Source organism: Perissodus microlepis, chromosome 2 (assembly GCF_051167445.1).
Source record: "Perissodus microlepis isolate ML-2025 ecotype Zambia chromosome 2, ASM5116744v1, whole genome shotgun sequence".
Lineage (NCBI taxonomy): Eukaryota > Metazoa > Chordata > Actinopteri > Cichliformes > Cichlidae > Perissodus > Perissodus microlepis.
In genome coordinates, this window is record NC_140462.1 from 17926486 (window position 1) to 17952859 (window position 26374).

At 38.2% G+C, this 26374-nt stretch overlaps 1 protein-coding gene across 8 annotated transcripts in view; it reads right to left on the reverse strand.

The window, feature by feature from the left end:
- diaph2 (diaphanous-related formin 2) overlaps positions 1 to 26374 on the reverse strand; it is a 364160-nt gene that overhangs the window by 327641 nt on the left and 10145 nt on the right. For 6 of the 8 annotated variants that reach the window (XM_084951520.1, XM_084951479.1, XM_084951460.1 and 3 more), the window contains exons 3-6: positions 20356 to 20388; positions 18971 to 19147; positions 13029 to 13133; positions 8316 to 8336 (exon numbers count right to left, since the gene is read on the reverse strand). In XM_084951520.1, coding sequence (XP_084807646.1) covers positions 8316 to 8336; positions 13029 to 13133; positions 18971 to 19147; positions 20356 to 20388 — 336 coding nt within the window. The remainder of the gene's footprint in view (positions 1 to 8315; positions 8337 to 13028; positions 13134 to 18970; positions 19148 to 20355; positions 20389 to 26374) is intronic. The other 2 variants (XM_084951486.1, XM_084951494.1) reach the window with 2 other exon arrangements.

A 26374-nucleotide genomic window follows, 5' to 3' on the forward strand; every position in this document is an offset into this window, starting at 1 on the left:
ACAGATCAGCGGGGTCAAGGCACTTCTTACATTGGAATGCAAGTGAGTGTGAAGTCTGCATTTCGAATGACTACAAATGTACAAAAAGAGAGCCTGGCAAGGTTATGAACAGGAGTGCTTTCTCACATCGCCCAATGCAAGCATTCTCCATGCAAATCTTGACATATTCAGACAGAGCCCACATTTCACAGAGATCACATCTAGAAAAAGAAGCCGACCGCATCAACCAAAGCAAATAACTTACTAAATATACACAGATGTAGAGGGTATCGAAGAGCTAAAGAAGCAAATAAAGAAATCGGGAGTGACTGGAGAAGCAAGCAACCATAAAACATGGGGATACACAGAATTTCACAGCTGTGTGAACAGTTAAAGCAGATGCGATGGGATGTGATGGTGGATGCATACAGAGAGCTGGGTTGTAAAAATATGCTATAAAGTTTATGGAGCCTAATGCGGCCCTGCAGGAGCCTCCTGCCGAGCTGAGCATGCCGACAGTGCTGTTGAGTGTTTGACAGAGCTGTGGGAGAGAGATGTACAACTGAGAGCATAGCCCGTATTCACAAGCTCCATCACTAGTGTGGGATGTGCATACAGTACATAAAATTCACAGATATGCAATCAACAGAACTAAGAATCCTATTTTTTCCTCCCCGCCCTTCTCTAAAATAGCCAGTCTCTCCTGTGCAATATCTAAATCGTCGCTGTAATATGCAAGTGTGCTGAAAATTCATGGAGAAAAACAGTGCTTCTTACTACCGGCACAGAAACACCTTCATGTGGACACACCAACACAAATACAGGGAGACTATAAAGCGCTGCCATAGTCACTGTTCAATTCAATATCAGCATACTGTGACCACTTCAGCCTTTCATGTTCCCTTCAAAATAACGAGATTCAGCTCGCCTCTTCTGATTGAAGAGGAATGATTGTTTCTTCCTTTGAAAAGACATGTTGTATAGAAAAGATGTGTGAGGGGAGAAATGAGGAAGGAGAGAAGCTTGCAGAAAAAAACCATAAAAACTCAAGCACAAAAAATAAAAAGAGGACAAATGCTGATGGAAAGTAACTTCTTTTTCTCATCCCCCGTGGGAGCTGTTGTTGACTTAATCCTTCCCACACAACCCAGCCTCTGTCACAGCTAAAACCTTGCTTCTTCCACAGCCAGCAAAGGTCAATCCAACCATAAATGCCTGAAGACAAGTCATTCGGCAAAAAAACAACATTAGCTGGTAGGAAAAGTTCAACATGACATGACAACTGTGATAGCTATTACATATTCACAATGTTATTAAGTTATCCATAAAAGTATTTATAAACTACCGTGTTGAACCCTCATATCTTCCCAGAAGAGCCTCAGTGTGCCATGATGCTCATTCTGTGAGTTTTTCCTCAAAAAATGTTCTCCTACTTGGTGTTCGAAAGCACTCTCTGACATAAAAGTCCATCTGTCTCCCACAGGTGTTAATTTAGGTTGAGATTTGGTGACTGCAAAGGCTGTAGCATGTGATTAATTTTTATACTCATCAAACCATTCAGTGACCTCTCATCGCCATTGGATGGAGGCATTCTGGAGAGGACCATTCCCATCAGAATTGTAAAGTTTTATCATTAGACAAAGGTGATTGCTCAGAAAAGCTTTGTATCGATTTGCAGTGACCCTTCTGTCTGAGGGGACGAATGGACCCAAACCATACCACTAAAATGTCTAGAGCAGCATGAATGAGCCACTGTTGTAAGACATTGTGGCAAATATAGCATGTTCTGCCTAATAACTGCCAAGGATATAATAGTAACCGGACTGTTTTTACAAAACAAGAAAAAACTGATAATGAGTAAGATGAAGAGCTTATAAATTAACAAATCTGACATTAAAAGGTGGTTAGTCTACCAAACTTGGATACGCTACAAAGCTACGACATAACAAATGAACTGGTAAACAAAGAAGCACAATTCTCATGGACAAAAAAAAACATTTGAACAATGACAAGAGAGCCCTTTATGCCTCCACAACAAGTCAAGAAAGGATGTACATGTTTCCTTGTCAATGATCAAAAGAGGACTTCACCACCATAACATCACAGGATTCACCACACAAAATACTTTCAAACACAAAAAAATATCAAAAACATACAAAAAGAGACTGATACAGTTTTAGATCTGGTTGTAGATCTAAGGACAAATGAAAAAGATACCAACCTGAATCAAAAGGATGGAAAGAGGAACGTTTGTAGATGCAAATGATACAATCGATGAGTTCACAAAGGAAGAAAGGCACATGCCTATAAAACTGTTTATGACAAAAGGGTTCCCTTTGACCTGCAAATGGAGCAGAAAGGAGGAACCTGGATTTGTCAGGTTGATGTCCAGGTTATTCAAAGAGATGGAATTCCAGTGTGGGCTCGTTTCCCTCAACTGCATTAGTACAGTTTGACTTTGTAGGTGTGACAGGGTTTTCCTACATAAAGAATGCTTCTCTCCATCATCTCAAACTCAAATGCAGAAATTATGCACAGAACAGTAAGGCATGACTAGTTATCCAGATATTTACATCTGAGCCCCAAATGATAACCACTGGGTTTTCAAGCTGTAGTCTACATGATAGTGCCCTAACACATCCCAGTGAAGGATTCTGGGAATAGAATTTTCCTATAATTTGAGTCATTAAAGCAACAAATGTTCAGTATTTATTAACAATGATAGCAAAGCATATTTAAAGATATCCTATGTGAAAGTATTTTATCAAATAAATATTTCCTAATCTCACTCTCAGGCAACTTTTTATGTCAATCAGAAGAACTCTAAAATTTTCTTTCAGCCAATCAAAGAAACATCTTATTGAAACGGTCCCCTCCAGAGCATGTTTCCTTGATCTTAATTTAAAATAGAATCTATGTTGAACACTGGCTCAGGGCATGGGAGGCACACGCTATTGATTAATTTTTCATTCCTGTTCTTTTAAAGAACCAAGGACATGTGCCACATCAAATCTGCTCAACCCTCAGCACCCAGTTTAATAGCTTGCTTGAAACAAAAAGTCTTTTGAGGTATGTGGTTTTAAAAGGTAAGCAGGGAGGGTGCCTTGATTTCCTTTCAGGCTCACCATATTTCTTTTACTTTTTACTTTTTTTAGGGTCCTTCACAAGCACTCCTGGCACTGTGAACGAACACTTGATTGGAGTTAAAGAGGAGCCAGATGTCTGCCTCATATCCTTGCAACTCTCTTTCTATGTCCCTTGTTTCCCATCTGGATGCTTTGTGATTCTCTATCCTAACGATAACTATTTGCTAACAGATTGTCCAAAAATCCTTGGCACTAACACAGAAGATTAGGAGCACAGGTAATTCAGCTGAGATACATATAATATCAACCAATAAAACAAAAAAATGTATATCAACATCCTTCATTTCAGTGCTAAAGTGCATTTCTCTTGCCTTTCTCTCTAAACTAAGAAATTTAGGGGTTTTGACTGCTGATCATAAAAAGTTATGTCCAAATTTTGCATATTGACTGAATGCTCTGAATGTGAATTTTTACCTAAGGTATTGATTAACTATTAACAGTAATTGATAAATTCGTGAGGAAAAATGCATCTTTAGAAAATAATGATTTAAAAAATACATCAATAAAATACCTCAGGTGGATTGCAAATGAAACTATCTCAAAAATGAGGAAAAGATCAAGGTTTAGTGCTTTTGCAATGCTGTGCGTGATAGACACACAAACATCTTTTCATTTAAATGTTGAATATACAGCCACATTTGAACAGATTAATGAAAACGACCTTGTAGTTGAACTAAGTTATACTCCATGACATTAAGATGTGAGATTTTTCTAATGTATTCCTATCCTCCTAAACTATAAACAATTACGTAACTGCATACATCCGCACAACTATGCACACAAGAAAAAAACGTTGATGTTAAAGACATCTTTAGCTACACTGAAATTAAAATGCCAACATTCCAATGCAGCAGGAAAAAGAAGAATGTTTATGAAGTTCATCAGCTATAGTGAAGCCAATACAGCCTCTTCTGACCTTTTTTCTCAGGTTGTCTGATGCGTTTTAGGATCTCTGGTCCAACCCACACACTGAAAACACACACAACCACACCAGCCATCACCACCTGACATCTCAGAACTGACCATGATGTTACCATGGAAATAAGCAGTCATCTGTCCAGTCATACAGATATTGATCACCTCCCTGTGGTCTAGAGATTGCAGTTTCTTTTTTTCTTTTGCCTGCATCACACAACCTCTCACAATCAAAGGCTTTCACGTTAACACTGCAGTAGACATTGATGTATTGTTACAATGTGGCCCTTGACTTGTGACGTAAATCAGGCCAAGTTTTACAAAGCCTGACGCTATAAAGCCATTGTAGTGGGTACAGGGAACTGCAGCACACTGCGTAAAACATGTAGTTACTTATATGTATATGTTATATACAATGAATCTTAACATCAAGGGTAAAGACCACAAACTTGGGGGGGGGGCAGAATAGGGGCATTAATAGGGAATCCACACATTGAGAGCATATGCGGCTTTGCAATGTTGTACAGTTTAACAATGGCCAAAGTGGATTACAGGTAATTCACACAGTCTCTGTATTCCTAACTCATTCTCCATGAGGAGAGAGCCAGGGAGGTTTCATGCCTTAGACAGAGAAGTTACAGTTGTATTTTCCCTGCAGACAATCCTAACCAACACTTCCCTTACAGCACATAAGAGAGCACTCTGTCCAACCGACACACGCAGACAGCATGAAAATGGGAATCTGCCAGCAAAGCAGGGAGTTGTACTGTAGGCCATCATCGGCTAAATGCTCTCCATCTGCACCCCGAACACCCCCACTAGCTTTCAGTTGGGCTTTCAAGAATGACAGTTTATACCTGCCTGTATGTTAGCCATATCTATGGGCTACTGGTAGAGGGATGGCACAGAGGTTACAAATGCCAGGTCAAATGCATCAGTATTAGGGCTGCCACAAGCGATTATTTTGATAGTCGACTAGTCACCGATTATTTTTGCGATTAGATGACTAATCAGATCATCATCCATTGGACGTAACGCGTACAGCTTATTGCACCAGCATGCATCTGCTAATTAGCATTGGCTTACAGCTTTAAGTGTTTAAGGTATGCGCTAACTAAAAATAAAGACAAGATGATAGTTTATTAAACTTTTAATGAATTTTGCAGAATGTCTGGGTGGAGTTTAATAAACTCAGGCATCTGCTCCTCAGTGTTGCAAACTCTTCAGTAAGGAAAATCGCTATTGGCTGTCCTAAAAGTCGCTAGAAGTCGCCAAATGACGTCATCGCCTAATTTGCATAATTGGTCATGCTAATGTAATTGTAACCTATGCTGTTGGAGAGAGAAATAACATCGTGGAAGAGACATAAAGTGAGTAAAAAACGTCCTAAATGCAGTTTGAATTTATTTAGAACTACAAATTAAATTTATTTTAGCAATTATTGTTTTTTAATGTCACAATTCCAACCCTGCTCCTTTATCCAGGCCTGGACCGGCAAAAGTGACCCGAAATTGGCACTCTGGTGGAGTTACTTTGTGTGTGAGAGTGTGTGTTTATAAGTAGTTTTAAACCTTGTGATCCACAAAACAGCATAACAGTAAAAGAAGAACTGACTGCGTTACAGTCAGTGTGGGAGCAGCGGCTTCGCTCATGCGCGATTCATTTGCCGTTTGGACGCACAGGTGTGAATGTCTCCTGCCCTGATAGCAGCTGGGGGAGGACTATCCTCCGCCTGTGAGCGCTTTGGCACGGGTGAGGTGCCCAAGGCAGCACCGCTGCTTGTTGAGAGTAAGAGCAATACGCGTTTTCACGTCAAAAACTCGTCATAAATAAGTCTCCAATAATGCCAGAAAAAGTCGCCAGATTTGTCGCTAGTCGCTTTTTAGAAAAAAAGTCGCTAAGGGGGTCTGAAAACTCGCTAAATATAGCGACAAAGTCGCTAAGTTGGCAACACTGCTGCTCCTTGCCATCTAAAATATAACATGTAGTGAAAGGAGTCTGGTGTTTTACGCAGGCTCTAGTGAGCCTTCAACCCTCCAGCTATCGAGCGGGTGGGTAACAGACGTCTCCGAAAACATCGGGGCACTTTTAAAAATATGTGATGTCTTGATAAACCGAGCAGATATTTGAAGTTTACACAGCTATATCCCCCCTGAAAATATGTTAAAGTTTATTTTGTGACCCAGAAAGAGTAATATTAAAACTAAGTAGCTGCCGCCATTGTTGGAAACTGGAATAGGCTGAGCCGAGCTATGAATTCTGGGATAGGTTGGGCCACGAAGGATACATCCGACTCATCCTTCAAATTCGGGGAAAAGGAGGACGCATTTGGAGGAATCTTCGAATTTGGAAAGCCTTCGTCGCGTCGCTGTAACGTAATCGGCCTATAAATGCGGCCTCCGAAGGATGCAGCCCGTAAATTTGGACACAGCTACGATACTGGAGACTGCTTCTTCTTCTTCTTCGGATTTTAACGGCAGCTGGCATCTTTGTACATGTAGTGCTGCCACCTTCTGTTTCGGTCCGTCATTACACTCTTAAATCATACTATTTATTCCTGCGTCTTTCTGGATCTTACAAAGCTTCAAACGACGCGTCGACTATTAAATTTGTCTACGATTTTGATAGTCGACAATGGAAGCAATGCATTTGACCAGGGTCCCTGCATGGTTTGCAGAACTTCTTAATTTAGGTCTCACAATTCAAACTTGATTATGATTTTGTCATTTTATGCCTAGTGAAAACAAATCGGCCATTGCCGCTGATTGAAAGCTACTCAGTCCAGGTCAATAGGGGCAGAGCTGAAAAACCGGTTCTTCCAACGGAAATAACCAAGCACAAAAGAACAGTTTGACAAAGAAGGAGAAAACTCAATCGATACAAATGGTTCTGTTAAATGCCTTGCAGAGCGAGGTTTGTCTGAGATCATGGGCAGAGCAGAGGCCAGGTCACACAGTGCTACTTTACTTTGTCTGTGTGTTTCTGTTAAGCTTTACAGTCCTCCTAATCCTCACAAAGCTTAAAGTGACAATTCAACACTTGCCAAACTATGAACCAGTAGATATTAAAAAAAAAAACACAAAATAATTTCTTCTTTACAAAAGACGGATGCCATTTCATAGGTGAAAATAAGTAATCTGCATATTATAATGTGAACAAATGAATGTGTATTGCCAATACAGTGGGAAATTCCAATAGTATACTTCAAGTAAACTACCTGAAGTAAAATGAAGAAGAAGAATAAGCATTTCTAAGGAACCAGTCGTGTTCCTGTCACATGGGGAGCTGTTGACAGCAAATTTTGATAAACAACCATAAATTTTTCCACTATCCTAATATGGTCGAATATTTCTGCTTTAGGCAGAAAAATATTGCAGTGCACTGTGGGTCAGTGTGTGTCTGTGTACAGTATTTATGAGTGTGTGCAAAGTCCTTTTAAGTGTTATACTGTATATTTTTAATGTGGATCCAAAGTGTGGTACATGTGCACCTAAGAAAGATCCTCAGTTTGATCTCAAAAAGAAACGCGAATCCCTTTGGGGTTGTGTCAGGAAGAACATCTGTCAAATTAAACATGTTCAATTTAATTTTATTTATGTAGCGCCAAATAACAGCAAGGCGACATGTAGAGCTACCCAATGTGGTGGCGGGTAGTCAGAGAAGCTTTACTGTATATTCTCTATGTGCATTGTATCTCACAGACAAAATGAAAATGTGTGTGAATGTGAGAGTGAATGAATAGTGGTATTGTAAAGCGCTTTGAGGGGTCCCGAAAAGCGCTATATAAATGCAATCCATTATTATTATTATTATTATTATTAAAATCATTTTGATAAACAGATTAGATTGAAGATTATGAGAATTTGTGTAAAAGCTATCCTTCTTTGTGGATATTAAAGTATTGAAATGCTAATAGAAGTTACACTGCAATCAATTTCAAAGAGAATCAGCAAAAACCAACAAAAGGTGTCCTGACTCACTTTCAGGCTGTATAATTTCAAGATTTCTCATTTTAAAGTGCTAAAAATTTGTATGCAGGAAATGTGTTGACAGTTTATAGCCTTTTCAAATTAAAGCCCATTGGTAATATCACAGGTGAAAATGAAAAGAAAATGAAATGACCCTCACTTGCACAGTTCAGAATGCGCTCCTCAACATCCTTCCAAAATGAGATAAAATGATGTGTAATGTGTATTTGTGAGCTTAGGGAGTGAATAAAGACAGATACATAGAAGTACAAAGATTCACAAGCTAAATAAATAATGGGCTACTTACCGCAACTTTGCTCCCAGTTATCTGCATGCAGCGATCAGCGGAGGAGGTTAATGTGCAAAAAGACACAAACAGCACAATCATTAGTAAGGCCAGAGAATTCTCTCCATTACACGTTGAAGCATTAGCGTAACTTATGGGACATCACAAAAATTCTTCACACAATTAAAGCACACACTATACACTTACAATTGAAAAAAGCCAACAAGAGAACATTCAAAACTGTCGTCACATGCTGAAGATAATGTCTGCGTTTGGCAGCTGCAGTGTTACAAATTATTTTGAATATGAATATTTGCTCGGCATATGAAAACACGCCGAAGTAAAAGTTGCGGCAACAAAAGCCGAAGTCATGTTTAGTCATGCCATCTTCCACACAAGGTAATAATTAAATGATTAAGGGGATAAAATATGATTGCCCTTGTGACTGACTGATTGAATGAGTGGTACAGAACAGAACAGTGGCTAGTGTGGGCAAAGAGGCTCTGTGGACTGAAATCAATCTGCTGCCATTAACGTTGGGCTTCAGGTGTCAAATTTGTGTGGCGGAGCTACCTTGAACCCATGCAGTCAGCACGATTCTTGAAGTTTAACCTTGTTATTTGTCAATAGTGGCAGGTAACGGAAGTGATTTTCATTACTGCAACTGTGGGGCTTGTTTCACAGTAGGAGTGTGTCTGTCAGCAGAGTAAATGTATTCTAATCTGTGGTTGAGCTCTTCTTTCTCTGCTGTATGCTTCTGAAGAAATGCATTTTGATTGCAGGAAGTTACAGGACACACTAGGATACCCCATCTCTCTAGTATGCAGAGAAAGGAAGTACAAAACCTACCTTTTTGTTTCATTTACTGTCACGCACAAACTCTCTAGATCTGTGGCCATATGATGCTTGATTCCCCTCTCCATCACTCCATCACATAAAGCGTCTTCTACACGTCATCACCTGATCGCAGAAATACTACTTTGTATTCACACTCTAACTACATTTTCCTTGCTTTCCTGCGAATGCAGCATATCACCATTTAAGACGGTGCTTTACCTGAATCCTGCAGATTAGACTCCTTGAAATGAGTCACATTGATGTAACTCAGAGCTCAGATATTTTGCATGGATATTGATGCCAACCAGATCAACTACGTATTTTTAATATTCTTTCATAGCAGCTTGACCAAAATAGCAGACACTATCTTTAGTGTGTTCAGATAATAGCCAGAGAGGAGCTTAAGGGGGAACGGCACAGTTTCACTAACAAGTTTTTAGTTTGGGTGCAATGTAACACCTTTTTCTGAAACAAGGACAAGTTTTCTCATTTTACTACCTTTTGAGTTCTGATGCTTAGCAGGAGAAGTCAATAGGCACACGTATAAAAGGATAAGTCAATAGGTACAAGTATACAGATTTTTTTATTCAGAACAAATACAATTATGTCTACTCTTTTTTTTCTTTTTCTTTTTTCCAAATAATTACGTAAACACTTATCAGGCTAACAATAAAGTGCTTGAATGACCTCCGACCAAATCCGAGTCCCACTCAGAGAAGAAGGTGGCACATTGGTTACATCAAACAAACCAATATTTGAATAAAACTTCATTAAAAACACTAGAACGTCCCCCTGTTAAGACCCTGCCATAACACCTTTCCTGGATGAGACAGAGCAAGTCTGGAATTATACACTGAAATATTCACTGCTGGTAGTCAAAACTAAATCTCAGAGAAATTCTAATAGTATCAATTGTTTAGATTAGTTTGGCACATATGTAAAGGGAAGAAAGCACAGGAAAATAAGATGAGAAAGAAGTGCAACTGTTCATGCAAAGCTGATGGACAAGGATGTCAGTAGACACACTTGTGCAAGAGCAGCGTTGGATTCCACTGAAACACAGCTCATATTCAAATGAACAGGGTTAATGTGGATTTCTCCTGTGAAAAGACATCCCGTTTGTGTTGGGGGTAATTTGCTAGACCCCTGCTGAGGCACCCTGGTATACTATGGGAAGTGTTCTCAAACTTTCCTGGCAACAGACCAGGAGAGAGGTGGCAATTCACAGGAGAGAGAGAAGAAGAAAACCTTTAACTTCCCTTTGAAAGACATATTTTACAAGAGAAAACAAAGTAAGAATTAGTCTTTTCCCATATTATGTCAGTTTCGAGCCAAACAGCAGTTGGATGTGGTATGTCAGTAAGCATGAAAGGTGAATATACTGTACATACAAGAAAGGAGCACCCCGTGAGAGAAACCTGAAGCACTTAAAGCTATTGAACTCCAGGAATACTGCCTATTCCTGAACACTAAGGCACATGTTCAATTGAGCAAGTCTGCAGAGACAGACAAGAAAAGGGTTACACAATACAAGGGGGATATTTCTTGTTCCGCCAGCATTTACTGATTTAAACTTCTAGTTCCAAGTCTATGTTCTCTGCAACTGCATTAAGTTGAGAAAGAAAGAGGTGAATTAAAGTGTCTACACACAAATTTCACTACGTATGAGTGTGGAAGAAATGGTCCTGGTTGCCCCCCTTATATTTCAATGACTGAAATGAAAGGTAAGTGCAAATCAGACACCTATTAAATAGCGTGTGGAATAAAAAAAAAGAAAAAGAAAAAAGACAAACAAAGCATGTTTGTAGCCGTTTGACACCAACAAAAACCGCAACCTCCCAATGCAGCATACATCTTTGCTAGATGAGCAAAATGATATTAGCATTGAATGCACAACAGCAAGACAGAGAATCCAGACAGACAGACATTAAAATGCACTCCTACATTCGATCACCACTGACATGCGTATTAGCACCATTAGCCCCCAATAATGTCCAACCTTTAATTTACAGACATATAGGCTCATTCGTGCAGACTGAGTGGAAAAAAATGATGGTGATTTTGAAGTCTAAATTATAAAAGGTCTCAAAAATTTAAACCCTCTTCACACTTGTAAGGCAACTGCTGACAAACTATACTGCGCCGTAACACCAGGCAAAACAGACAGCAATGAGTGACTGGGTTACTTCAACCCACATCACACAGTCCATCAGCAAAGGAACACTACAAGGCAGTTTGAGGAAGCTTTACTGTTACATACATTTGTAAATATTTAAATAAAGTAACATTAAGAAATATCTTTTTTTTCATCTATCAGGACGTAAAAGAAAGCGAGGCAATTAATTGTATAAATACACTTTATTGAAAACAGGAGAACAAATCTACTGATGACTAAATTTTGCAGATGTGATCACCTTATCCAACTTGGCCATTTTTTGTTCTTGTTTTGTTTGTGTCTTATATTTTTTCATGCTCTTAAAATAACAGAATTTCTTCCTGGAGTAATCTCTGATATACTCTAAAACAGTGAAATAAAAGTCTTGCTCCTGTCTCTTTCATACTGTAATTACAGGAATAATTGTTGTGTATCACGTTGCTAACTGCAGCGAATTGGCAGCCGTGTCACATTACTATTGCAATCATATGTTAAGAAATTGCAAACTATTAAGTTGAAGCACATTATCTTCATGTATTATTGGTATGTAATGGCGTTTGGATATATAGCTGTCCTGTAATATAGTGTGACTGCATGTGCACTTGCATGAATCAGCATGCACACAATCATCACTGACATTCAACCACCCCCTTTCTTCAGACCTATTAAATGTGATAGCAGGGTGCTGACAGACATCCCATTTTGTCCTCTGTCCTTTGACTACATGGATTACGTTATTCATTTGAATAAAATATCAGTGCTCACAAAGCATAATGGGCCCTGTGTGGAATTCAATCATCTCGGATAATCATCATTATCAATAATGCCAGTTAATTACCATAACAATGAGGCAGGTAATAAATGATGATGTCAAGAAGGAGCTACCAGGTTCAGGAAACAAAGAGGACAGAAATCACTTTTTTTTTCTTCTTCTTCTTCTTCAGAAGTGATCTGAATTTTACAGCACGAGGCTGGCCATAACTTCAATAGACAATACAAGAATTTATCATACATTCATGGATTGCTGCCAAAACTGTTATTGCTTAAAATGATTAAGCATCGCCTCTCCACCAAATTACTCCAACACAAAACAGGCAAAATCATTTTAATTAATTTTATATCTAATCTCATTTTAAAACAACTGAGAGTCAACAGACCAACAAAATAATTCTGCTAAGCATCCATAGCATGCAAAACTAAACGGCAAAGCATGCTATGGTGCAGTGTAAAGAATTATCACAGGTTTACTGGTCAGAAATTTGTCATATTTCACTCCTGTATTTGATTGAAGTGCCTCTCATTGATATACTGCAGCTGAACTAAGAGCAATATTAAACATCTTCTTTAGAAACAAATAATGCAGCAAGAAGACACCACCAAAAATTCACATGCAATTATACACCTGGACAACCAACCGTTTTCATGCAAGCATGTGACTGGACCATCCATGATTGAGTAAGTGAGGGATTGCCTTAAATCTGGAAGATTTTGGCACAACAGGGGGAGAAGTAAGGGATATAAATCAAAACTGCAATCAAAGGCGTGGATTTCAAGCATGAGGTGTGAAGAAAGGCAGCAAAAGTGAGCGTGTGCAAGAGCAGATGACAAAGCAAGCAAAAAGCATCATGTTGTCATTCTAGAGAGGTGTGTTAAGTGTTGTGATATTTCAGCCCACCAGTTACAACTGTACAATATATCTTAGCTTATAAAGACATAACTCTGAAATGCATTCTCTCACTTACAGATTTGGCCGTGGCTGAGATGTACTGGACCACCATCTCGCGTTTGGTGCTCAAGTCCTTTTCTCGCAGAGGCGCTTTGCGATCCTCATTCAGGTTCATGTCCTCCTACACAACAAGAAAGGCAAAATGTTAATAATGAAGCTCTGTGATACTCAACAGTTTTAAGTAAAAACAGATTTTACAAAAATACTTGACATTTGAACTTGAATTTAATAAAACATTTCAAATCAACTGCATTTCACAACCTCAAACTTGTTACAAGGTTATTTACAGCACAATGGTTTCACTAACAAGAAGAAGCTTTTTCAACAAACACACAATTATTGTTCCATTTCCACTAAAATCCTTTAATAGAAAATCCCGTGTTTCCATGGCTGAAAAAAAGTTTGCTGTCTGTTTCTTTATTAAAGTCACGTGGCTCAGCAGCAGAAAATAATGGCAATAATAATTAGTCCTTAAAACGAAAGTAGCAAGGCTGCAGCAATAAAAACTGTACACCCCAACTCAGAACAGGAGAACAAAATCAAACGCACTGCTTCTATTGAGGCCATGCAATCACATCAGATAGGCTGGATAGGCAGTATCTGTGTGTTATTGGGAGTATTATCTTCATGCTACTTTAATTCTGCATCACAAAAGAGGTCTTTCATGTGAGAGACATCAGGGGATAGAGCGAAGGCTGGACAGAGCGCTAAAAGCTAGGGAATGACATGATGATTAGAATGGAGGGGGATGTTTATCAGAAGCACTCTCTCACAAAGAGATGGGTAGAATGAACAGAGTGAAAAACATCCTCCTCAGGGTTTTAGAATGGTGAACCTAAAGGTGTGGAGGCATGCTGCCCTCTGCTGGGAAGCAGAGAAAATCATTTGTCTTTTAGTACACGTTGATCTGTTCTGACAGTGATTTCCTTTCATGCAGTTAAGTGTAAAATTCAGCTAGAGAAAAAAAACGAAGCGTGTGAGTTGAAAGTAAGAACACTGTTTTGCGCAGAGGTTTGAATGTCTTACCACAAATAACCTGATTCAAAAGGTTTTTCTTCATTTGTTAGCGAAGCATGGGCAGGAATTCCATCCAGGGGCACGGTGACCTGAATTCCTTCAAGCATATTTCCTCTAGTAAATACCCTTTGAGCTACAAAAATCATTAATATCTCTGGGAGATAGAGGAGGGGAGAAAGTGCAGCTGAAACTTTTACAATTGGCAGGTTTTTTCACCCAAGGAAACCAGCAGGTTTTTCAATTAATCTCTGAACCCTGCTAATTTATCTGCTTAATTGGCATTCAATAAAGGAGGCAAAATGTGATGGGGTGAGTACAATATGGGAGGGGTAGGAGCAGTGGGCCTGCGGGACGCTTGTCAGGGGGCAAACTCGAGGAATGAGCCCTCATGTTTCGCCTCCAAAATGATTAATGCTCTATTATTAATTATACCCTCACAGGCTACATAAAAAGGAGTCTCAAGATATCATGCCTATGCTGCTGATGTAACTGAAATGAGGAGATCTGAGCTTGTATAAATGACGGTGAAGTTACGGGCACAAAGATTCCTTGTTTGTCTCACACTGGTCTGGCAAAATCGACTAAGAATGTATTTTTACAGTAGCCATGCAATAAAAACACAGCAGAATTTCTGCTGATTGCTTCGTCCTAAATATAGTCGAAGCAATCAACGAGTTTTCATATGTATTGTGCAACGCTCTTGACTAGCCAGTAACCTAAATCCAACTGAGCAGGTGTTTGACTCACTAAAGACCAGTCCCCAAACAAGCAATAACCGAAGATGGCTGCACCACAGGCCTGGCAGCACCTCACCAGGGAAGATACCAAGCATCTGCTAAAGTCTGTGGATGGTAAATTTCAGGTATTCATTAACTGCAACAGATTTTCATCAAATTATTGCATAGTTTAAGGTTATAATTTGACCTATAAAATGAGTTTGCCCTTGTATTAAAAAGGCGTAAAAGAAATTACTGCATGGATCATATAATTTGGACGTAAGCGCCCTAATATTAAAATCTTGAGCACAATGCAAACCGTTAGACACTCACTGCTGTGTTTAGTTTCTAAAATATATATAAAATAATACAAGATGGCCCTAAAATTCCAAAATCCTGTGGTGTGGTAAGCCTAAAACAGAGCAAAACCAGGGCACTACAGGCTTTGTATCATTGAAAAGGAAAATTAATGGGAGCCATCAAATGCATCTCAGGCAGAAAACAGTATGGAGTGCTCACCCTATGGGGAAAACTGGATCTAAGAAAAGTAGAAGTATAAAATGTTTTGCTTCAACTGTGACAAATCAATTATTTTGCCCACTAGCCTCAAGTCTGATCCATGAGTGTGTAAGGGCACATGCAGTAATTCTCCTGTGGGCTGGTTTTAATGTCCTGGTGCAGAGTGGAACTGCTGAGGGATCACATAGGAGCTTATTACGAGGAGTGTTCATCCTGACAAGGTTCACAGAGAGGCACATAAAACCCCAAACTAGCCACAGCAGCACTGCAATGTCACATTCTTCTGTCACTGCTCCTCTGTCTTTGCGCGCACCTCAATACCATTCCCCTGCTCGAAAAAGATATTCTCTAAAGAGCGGAAACAGAGACAAATTGGCACAGAAATCAAATCAGTCGAATCAATCAAGTACGGATGTCATGCTCTTGCAGGTTTTCATGCTGGCAGCCAAGTAAAACCATCATCTGGGCAATAATGCCACGACTGCTAATGGCAACTTGGGAGGAGAGTACCAATATGCAGCAGCTACTGACACATATTCACACCATCAGGCAGACAGTCTAAATTGAGGAGATGAGTTCATGCGTTTGACCTCACAAAACACCACGCCTATGCTAGTGTAAAGTCATAACTCTAAACATTAAAAAAAGGACTGTGGTTATCGTGATACCTCAAGGTTTAGTAAAAATCTTCAACAGAACAGTGAATTCTTTTTATATGTTGTTTTTGTGCTATTAGTGAAGTCGACTACAGCATTATAGCTGCGTTCCTAGTGAGACGCAAATACATGAAATTCCATCAACTGATTTATGTCTACGCATTTTGATGAGATCCTGTGAATTCAAGCTGTGCACATCTTAGGAAATTCCATGACAAAACACATGGAGTAAATACAAACACAATTCCCTCCTAAGGCAGCGCTGAAAGTAAATGTTTTTCCATGCATTTTAACTTTCCCCCTGTACTTTTACAAATATACTCCTGCTCTTAATGGTTGGTTTCAAAAAATTCTAGAAAGAGTTCATTTGGGTTTCCTGGCCATTGACTGAGTGTTTCTTCCTATATTTTGAGAAACCCTTTTGATGACCTTTCAGTAATAGGCTACGTGCTATTTAGGCTTTGAGATACACAGCGCAATGTGTAACCACTTTGCAGCGGAAAAAAGTATTTTCACTTTCCTGCTAGTCATTAACGCACAGTAGGGGGTCTCACTAATATGCCATGGGTCAGCCCTTTATTTGAAGCCAGCAAGACATCAAGACTGCAACATGTAGGACCATAATAACAATCAATTACAGAATGGGTGTAGAGACAAAGAAGACAGAGAGCAACTGGAATGTGTGTTGAACAGATAGATGTTGAAGAGAAGCTACTATCATCAAAAGAAACTACACACCACAGTTACTTCTGTGTTTACTAGGTTTGACCAGAAAAGTTTACTGTCTATGAGTGTAAATAGCGCTTGCTTAAAAAGTACATAAGTAAATAACCCTTTTTTTATTTTAATTTCATTACTGCAATTATACTTCCCAACCCAAAGTGTCAAGGCCTGTCAAATGTCAGACCAACAAACATGCCTTCTGTGTCATCTGTCACTGAGCAAATTGAAGCCTGGGTTTAATGTCACGCTGCTGTGAGCACAAACATAGTAATTGAGAGGTGAACTGAGTGACAGGGATGAGCACCCAGGCAAGAAAACACTGAGCACTCGCCTGATGAAAACCAGGAGCACTGGTCGTATTTCTCTGGCCCTGGCAATAAAGACCATTGTATGAGAAAAAAGGAAAGGCAGGCACCGTACCACGCACACATACACACTCAGAGACATTATCCACAATAGTACACACGACCTATGCAATGAAGCCAGAGTAATTCAGCTCCTCACTTCAAAGAGATGGGCTGAAAGCTTTTTGTAAGATTTCAATCCTGCAGTACATAAGGCCAAAAATGCATTTCAATGGAGAAAATCACAAGTGTGACAGAGCTTTGACCCCACAGATGAGTGCGAAGTGAATTTCAAAGTTTGGTACTTCTCACACTGGCCTAAGGAATACGTAGGTGGAGACCGGCCTCACAAAAGCTTAACATCTGAATATAAAACATTTACATTTTCTATAAATCTCAGGTCATTTTGGTTCAGTTAAAAGGTAATATTGGTTCCATAATCTTTTATATCAACAAATCCAATGAAAACACAGAAACCACAATGAACTAATACTGAGTAGTGGCCGAAGTCTGTGTTTAACGTTGTTATCCATAAACAATTCTAAAGACAAAGTACAGAGTAGTTCCTAGATGTCAGAGAGACATGCAATTCTGCTTATACTGCTTTGCAACTTTGTTGGGCAACTTATCGCAATCTGTATACAAGTATTTTGAAAAATACAAATTTATGGTGAAACAAGTATGAATGCATGTCACACATCAATGTAGATTCAGTCACTGAGAAATTATTTGAGCTGCAATGCAGACGCAGCAAAATTAGAGAGACAACGCTGAAGTTTCCTGTGTAACCCGTACTGCCCGGGCGTCTCACCTGAGGCGAAAAAGGCCTTCTTCAGGGTTGGGCAAAATAAACACCATGATACAGGAGAGAAATCACATGATGCTGACACAATCAATTATAAACCACGTAATTTTCAGTGACTCTTTTTTTGTTAATTAAAAAAGAAAAAAAGAACAACAACACAAAATACTTCCTCAATCACAAGCATTGGCTTCTTTCCTCCACTAACTAATCTCTGGAGATTGTGAAAGCCTCCACCATTATTAAGACTGTGGTGTTATTTCAAAATAATCTATGCCTGCATTTTTCATAATGAACATATATGTCATCCGGTGCTACATTATAGTTTAGTGGTGCCTTTATAATTGTCTTTCGACAACAGCAGAGATACAGATAAATAAAAATGGTTGTGTAAATACAACCATGGGATTACTGGACAATTAAAATTAAAGACAAGCTATTTAAAAATAATTTAAGCATCACGGTAAACTCCAGAAATAAGACTTTAATAAAAATTGGTTAATTTATTGCACGCTGTTTACTTCAAATGAGGATCAGTAAAAAAAACGAGAGGTATGTGTAATCCTATGAAACGGCACTGTTTTATGCAGGAGTTGTCTACATTACCCCAAGGATATCATGCTAACACATAGTTACTAAAGGTTGTGTGTGTCATCCTAATATTGTTTTGTGGGGCTTTAACAAAGATGGTATGGATATAACTCTATAAACGTATAAGTTACATCAAGGGGTTTTTTCCTGGATTGATGCTAACGTTAAAACACTGAAAAAAAATCACAGTTATCTCTCTAAATCCACAGATAAAGCTGTCTCGACTAGATGACAGCTCTGTGGGATCCTGGTTTCAATCATAATGTTGTTAATGTTAATCAAATTGTTTCTTTAGTTAAAAGAACAGCATATCATCCCTGTTTGAAAGGACTTTTTTAAGAGACACTGTGTAAAACCAGGGTCGGTCTGGAGAGCAATCATTCTATTATCATCCCCCAGCAGCAAAACAAGAATGCATCTGTAGTGAAATATAGATATAAAAATGCCTTTCAAGCCCTTTTTTTGTTTTAACTAGCTCCACACATACTCAAAATAACAGCACTGTGCTTCATAGTGAAATTTTCATTACTTATTATTGTGTGAAATTTAGTACAGCAGATGACGTTGTGCAAGAGAAACACAAAGCTTACCATCATCTTCTCAAACAGGTCGATGATTTCTTTTTCTGAGAGGTTCATGGACCGCTCATCAAAAAGGGGCTGAGGAACAGGAAGTTCAGTTTGGATAGACAGGGGATCTGTTGGGTGCTGTATCAGGAGCTTTTCCTTCTTCGTCCCTGTTTTCCTAAAACTGGTAATACGATCACGCTGAAAGAAAACAGATTAATTGACATATTAAAATATCGCACTGCCAATGAGCTTGTTTTGACTATAAAGTATATGGATCAATAAGAAAAAAAAAACACATTTTTTTAAAACAACTAGATTGAAAGTTTGTCTCCTGCTATCAAAAGACAGCACAATTATTATGCACTGATTTCAGGAACAGATGTGTTTCTGCAAACAAATGAAAGTGAGGTTAAAACAGAAAAAAAAACTATCGATTTTTTTTCTTTAATTTTTACTTTGTATTGAAGAAACTAATTACAAAAAATATCTGCCGCATATAGCAAACACCTGTATTTTGTAGATTCCAGTTTGACTTAAAAAACAAACAAACAACTAAATAATATACTTACCGTCAAACCCACAGGATTGCTCAGTTTATGCTCAAGTGATTCTAGCATACAATGCCACTTTTTAAGTTTGCAGGGTAGGGTACTAAGAGACATTCCTTTTTATATTAATTGGTTAATCCTATTCTTATGAATGCAGTAACATTAAGTGTAAAAGCAGAAAAGTATATGAACTGCATGCAACCAGTCACTGTTAGTATTATCAAAGGGAGAGAACATGCTGGATGAATGAACAGATATAAATGAAATTAACAGACAGACATATAATGATGACATACATGATGTTGCAAATGTCAGTTTACTGAAGTATTACCGGATGGATCAAACATACTGAAAGCTGATTATTGCAGCAGTAGTATGTAATAATAATATGTTGGCTGTACATCCCAAAACTCATGTAATACTACATGCGTCGGGCTATTTGTTAACTAAAGATATTAAAAAGGCCCAAGGTAAAACCATCTAATCAGAAGTGCTACTAATAATTGCACACTAAATGATCTATGACCTGCTTACAAAAGCAGAGATGCTGAGGGCTAAGTTATGTTCATAATGAAAAATTTAGGCAAACAGACTTTGTTGGTGCAGAGTGCACTACAATAAAAAATGTCTTTCACGGCACAGCTTTAGAGAGCGCTACTGCGGACAGACTTATCATTATTTGCTAATGTGTAGAAACCCACTGTATCATTTTACCACATGATGTAACTCATATACAATTTGCTTCTGGCACATTTGATCCATCCATATACTTCAGTTAAAAGTCCCATGCAGCTATTAGAAAACGTGAGAGGATGTAAAACAAAACTAATCACACCAAAATTAAACCAAGCACCTTACCATATCATCAGCCAATGTTTTTATGTGTATGTTCTGTTGGAGGGAGGGTACAGTGTGAAAAACAATCCAACAGAAAACGACAACACTGGCAAGTGCACGTCCCATCTCAAGTGTTTTCACATGTACAGTGTCCCCTGGATACCGCAGCGTTTTCTTCTCTCTCTTTGGTATCACAGAGTAGAAAATGGTGTTGCATTTCCCTCTGAGATACCAAATTAAATTTTTAATAATGCTTGCATACATTAGAGAATACATAAAACACATGTGCAAATTGTCTTGGTACCACAGAGGGCAATAGCTCATTCCTGTCTTGAGCAAATCCCAAATACTGTACATGTGCATATGCAGGATATGGTAACACTTGATGATCCCAGACAATAAGGTAAAAGTAAAAGCGTTTGTGTTCAAGAATGAACACGACAAATACAAGCACACAAATGAGGTCCATCAGAAAGCACCCATAATCAAACACATCTACATCAGTTTAAAAAAAAACCAGAAAAACCCAATAACATGCAAGTTAGCACTGCTAGGTTAAAGTTTTGTGTATTCCCAAAATAATAAATTTTCCCAGGGAATGTTGTTACAGCATGACACAATTAAACACCAAAAGCTTCTTTTATTCCTGTAATTTGTGTTCTGAAGAGCATCCTTTGTAGTGACAGTGGCCCAAAAAAATTCAACCACTTCTCCTAATCCAGATATTTATCTTCATCTCAGACACACTAAGAATGGCTACTGCCAAAGGCTTGTGGCTCGGCAAGGGACAGCCATTTGAAACACACCTCAAATGGGAATCAGTAGCAACACTGCCATATGCTGTGGCGCTAGGCTGTAAAGTACTAATGAGTGGGGAGATGTGGGGTAGCGATGGCCATAAAGCCTGCCTCCAGCCGCGGATTTCTCCACTATTCTAATCAGGAAACTACTGATGCTGGGGCGAGCAAACAGATTGGCGCTAACCTGCACCTCCCTCTGTGTATCTTCATTGGCTGTCGCTCTGGGCAACACAGAGCAGACACTCAAACTGCCATATCTATCACTAGTTTTGTCGGCTACAACTGATCAACAGTTGGGAGATAAAGCTATTGACTAGAAAGAACAAAGTGTCAGTCTCGATGTGCAGTGTTACCTAAGCTGTTTTTTCAAGTTAAAATAACACAGGCAGTGTTACATATAGAGGGTTCTGCTGGGGATGTCCAGGTATTTGTTTCGGTATTGTGAAAGCCTTTATTGCTTTTAAAAAGGCAGCATGACACTTCACAACATGTGTAACGCTAATAATTTAACCCGAGCAACAACTTTTCTCATTTGTAACTCAGTACGTATGTATCATTAAGCCCAGCATTCTCTAGCAGCCTAAAACTGTGTGAAACAATAGCTAATTTTCAAATGGAGTACTTAAACATTTTCTAATCAATTTAACAACAATCAAACCACTGTTTGGTTAATTGCCTTGACTTGAGGGCCTTTCCTTGCCCATTATCATGGCAACATCGCAACATTGCAATTTAACATCTAACAATTAAGCTTGCATGTCCTCTGGGCTTCTCCCGCTTATTAAAGTAAACTTTTTCATCATAATAAATGTTTATTACCAAACACATATTTCTCTAAATAACCTAATCAAATTAGCTCTGGGTCCCTCCTTAATCAAATATGATTATGAGTCCATGCAGATCCTTAAAAATGAAAACACAAAGCAATATCCCACAACTTGAGAACCAATTTGGGGACACAAAACCATACAAGTATGCATATTTCCTACAATAAATGTTAAAATTAATATTACAAACTACAATTAATGTTAGTATTACATTAATTCGTGTAAAGATATAAAATATCACCATTGGAAGAAGAAATACGTTTCTTTTCCAGGCTGGACAAAAGACTAGTTTTGTTTCAAAGTGACTATAATTGCATATCTTTTAAATAGCAACGCTTGTTATACTCAACCAATTAAACAAGACCATCTGCGTGATGTCATTTTAACTCACTCACTGGAACTATCACTATAAAATCAGTAGCCACGATGCCACTGTAAAATGGGTTTAGAAGGAAATTAGCTTTTACTTTAATTAGTTCTAATAATAAAAAAGAATTACTGTGAGATAGCCATTGTTGGCAGTAAGGCCTGTAACACAAAGTGCTTCTGACAGTTCTTGGTAAATTCATTAAACTACCTCGTGTCCCTGTTTAATCAGATGCTCTGTTCATCTACATTCTATTAGATTTTAGCAACGATTCCTGATTTTCAGCAAGCAAAATTTAAATTTTGGGGAAATAAAATCAAAGCTGATAAAAGAGACTTTAAGAAAGCTGTGAAAATTGTATAATTAGCCTTGAATGCTAGCAAGTAAGCATCAGTAGCACAGCAAAAAAAAACAAACCCTGTGTTTTATTAGGTGCTCATTTGTTTAACTTCTGTTGCTTATTCAGAAAATTAAAATTAACAAAGTTATTGTCAACAGAAAAATATTTTTTGGTCAAAAAGAAAATATTTTATCTCTTTATTAATATAGAGGGTGTTTTTTTTTACAATATAAAGCACATTGAGGCAACTGTTGTGGTTTCACATTATGTAAATAAAATTAAATTTATATGAGTTATCAGCTTGCTCCTATATCCTAAGTATTGACAAGCAAGAAATATGTCGGTGTAACAATTGCATTACTTAAAATACATACTTATCTTAATTTTGTGTCCAAGTAAGAAATGAATTATTGTGAACGCATCATTATCAAAACACAGCAGCTTAGCAGCCTCAGTCAGTGATGACCTCAATTCAGTAAAGCATTCAGAAACCTGTACGTCAACATAGTACACCTGTCTGAACACTGCAGATTATACACAGATAGCCACAGTTACATGTCTGTGGTCATTGTCAAACCACAGTTAAAAACATGAGGAGAATATTGACCTGTTCTAAATGTCAGTATAAAGGCCGTTCAAATTTGGTCTGCTGCTCCTCAACATTTCAAAAGAGTACACTAGAGCTCCCACTCAAAAACCATTCATCTAGAGATACTGTGTGGATTATGCTAAAAAGCTGCTTTCCTCCAAAGAAAAACAAAGCACCACAAAACTGTCACACTACATCGGAGAGTAACGCTTGCTCGTCGTTGTTATATCAAACAACAAAATTACATAATTTGTCTTTGTGTAATCTGATAAGATCTGCTGCACTACCAATGTACTGATCAATTTGAAAGGAGTAGCATCAGACACACAGAATACGGTCCGTGTAACTGAATTAGACCAAGTCAAAACAAATTAATTCATCTAAATAAATCCTGTTACAATGGCTTCTCAATCACTGCTGTTGCAAACACAGAGGTAATGCAAAACACTGCCTAAGCTACTGCAAAAGATTTCTCAGTGCGCACGTATTCTGTTTGACGGTATCTATCAAGGTTTTGCATATGTTTGCACAGGGAGGATAATGTTTTCAAGCAAAGCACGGAGGTGGAGAAAAGAGGCAAAAAAGACACACTGAGATACAATTTAAACCTGGCAATCAATGTGACTTATATTTCAATTAGAACACATTTACTATCATACTGAATGTAGCTGTCACATAGAAATACAAGTTCCCTCATCATGCTTTTCCACTCACAATATTCCAATAATTCTTTCTGAATCTTTAAATGACAATAAACATCTGCTCTATAGCCTTGAGTGTGATTATTATTTAAACTACATATTTTCTATCTTAGCGGTTCCGACACTTCCCTGAGAGATTTTTGAAATCTCTGAACATCTTTGGAGATTAATATCTACAGCAGGTCTATTAACATCAGTCAGTTTTACACAGCTAAGGAGCTTATTGAGAGATGTATTGAAGGAATTCAGAGAATTGCTACTTTGATAAAAACTAGCAATTTGAAGATGTCACTAAGGGAAACTGAATTTGAAATAGTCTAATTTTTACAGACTAACAATATCATAACTAACAAAAAGATTAATAAAAAATAGCTTGACAAGACAAATAAAAAAGATTTCACTGCCACAAAGCATGTCTATCTAGACTTGTGAGCAAATTTACAAGTGGCTCAGTGTGAGAAGTGAATCAGTGTTTTATTTTCAGTCAGACTGAGAGAGAGCGCATATGAAGTGGTACATCGTAACAACAGAAATACCTATATTAAAACACTTGTCAAATCTGAAAGATTCTGACTCCTATACTCCTTCTGACTACATAGTGTCATTACTGTAGGCACTGCCACAAGCATACACACACACGGAAAGACAAAAACACACACAACGAAAGACAGCCTTTTATACATAACAGAAAAACATATTATAGGCATAGAGCAGAATGACACATTTGTCATCTCAATAAAATGAAGTAACGATTCAATCGAGCTCATAAAATAAGGTTGCTCTCCTAAAAAAGAACTGACATAAACACTTCTCCCTCAGTGTTTAATATTGACGTAGGTAACTTTGCCTTATTTTATTTAGGTTTGAAAAAACGCAGTTAATTTAAAAATGGAATGCAGCACGTTTCTATGAGTGACTTTAAAAGTGTGTGAGTTTGTGGTAGCCTTATTAGTCTCATGAAAGTGCTGGTACTGCTTAGTTTCCCAAAACAGATACTGAAAAGAGGAAGCACACAAAAGCTAGTACAGCTAAGATTTGAATGGCTCCACAATGGATGGTCTGACCATGTGACTGGGGACGAGCACAGTACTGCCCTCGGGTTATCTCCATCTCTTTTGAAAGCACATTCTTACTGTATCCTTGAAGGTGGCAAGATATGTGGTCATTATAAGAGCTGAGGTTTGTAAGAAAAGAAGGAGATCTTTTCACACTGTTCATAACATCACATAAAGTGTTATTTGTATTTTAAAATCTACTGAAATTAACCTGATCTGGCAAACATTTTTTTCCAACTGCGAGAGGAATTTTACAGCAGACGTTTTCCTCTGAAATTCAGCTTAAAACATGCCATGTTCACACCTGCTATAGCAGTTGTTTTCCCTAATTGCTGACAAGTGCAAAAACATGTGAACCATGACCTTGTTTTTATCTGCAGGCTGTTGACTAAATGGTGTGTAATGAAACTGTACGTAACACCAGAGCCAGGCAGCAAAATGTTTAAAATGATAGTCCCGGTGCGCCCAATAATATGCTTTTATAAATGTCACAGGAGTGACTATATCGGTAACATTCAATTCTACCACTGTATTTTAAATGTTGACTCATTCATGACACACCCATGTTAAGCCTTTCTCACTTGACATGCACTGGGCACTTGACTAGCACTGACCTCCCTTCACTGACCATCCTTTATCACATGAGGTTCATTTAAAAAAAATTAAATTAAATTAAAATACACTTCAGCCTCTCCACATTGTGTTTTCTACATTATTAACTGGATGTTGGTCCAACAACATGCAAAATGTAAAGAAACTTCTTTCATTAGGCCTACATCAAGCTCAGTGGAAGCTCTGTCAGAACATGCAATCTACTCATCATCCTAACTGTCGAAAAAGCAAATCCCAAGTATGATTCATGCATACATGGACATGACATATATGCATGTCATACATGGTTTTTATTAAATAACTGAGGCAGCCAAAAAACAAATTTCCTATTTTCATGTCTCAGATCTCATCCACTGATACATGTGAATAAGGCTCATAACAGAGGGGGACTTTAAAGGAGTGAATGTGTTTCTTCCACTGTGTGACTAAAGCATTCATCACCACTTCCTCTCTCAAACTTCCTGAATGTCATTAAAAGACTCACATGTGGTCTGTTTCCTGCTGTTGCTCACATGCCCCCCCCCCCCAAACACAATGCCAGTCATGTTAATATAATAACAGAGTATGTAAAAAATATAAACAAGAAAGTTAGTATGACAAAAATCTTGTCAAGACTGGCAAAATAAAATACAGGGCATACGTACAGTATTGTGTCCCCCTCATTTCTTTGCTTCCAAGCAGCTAGACAGTCTTCTAATGTCTTTAAGTAGAGCAATAGTTCTCCAAGCTTTCTTGAAGGTCTAAATTTT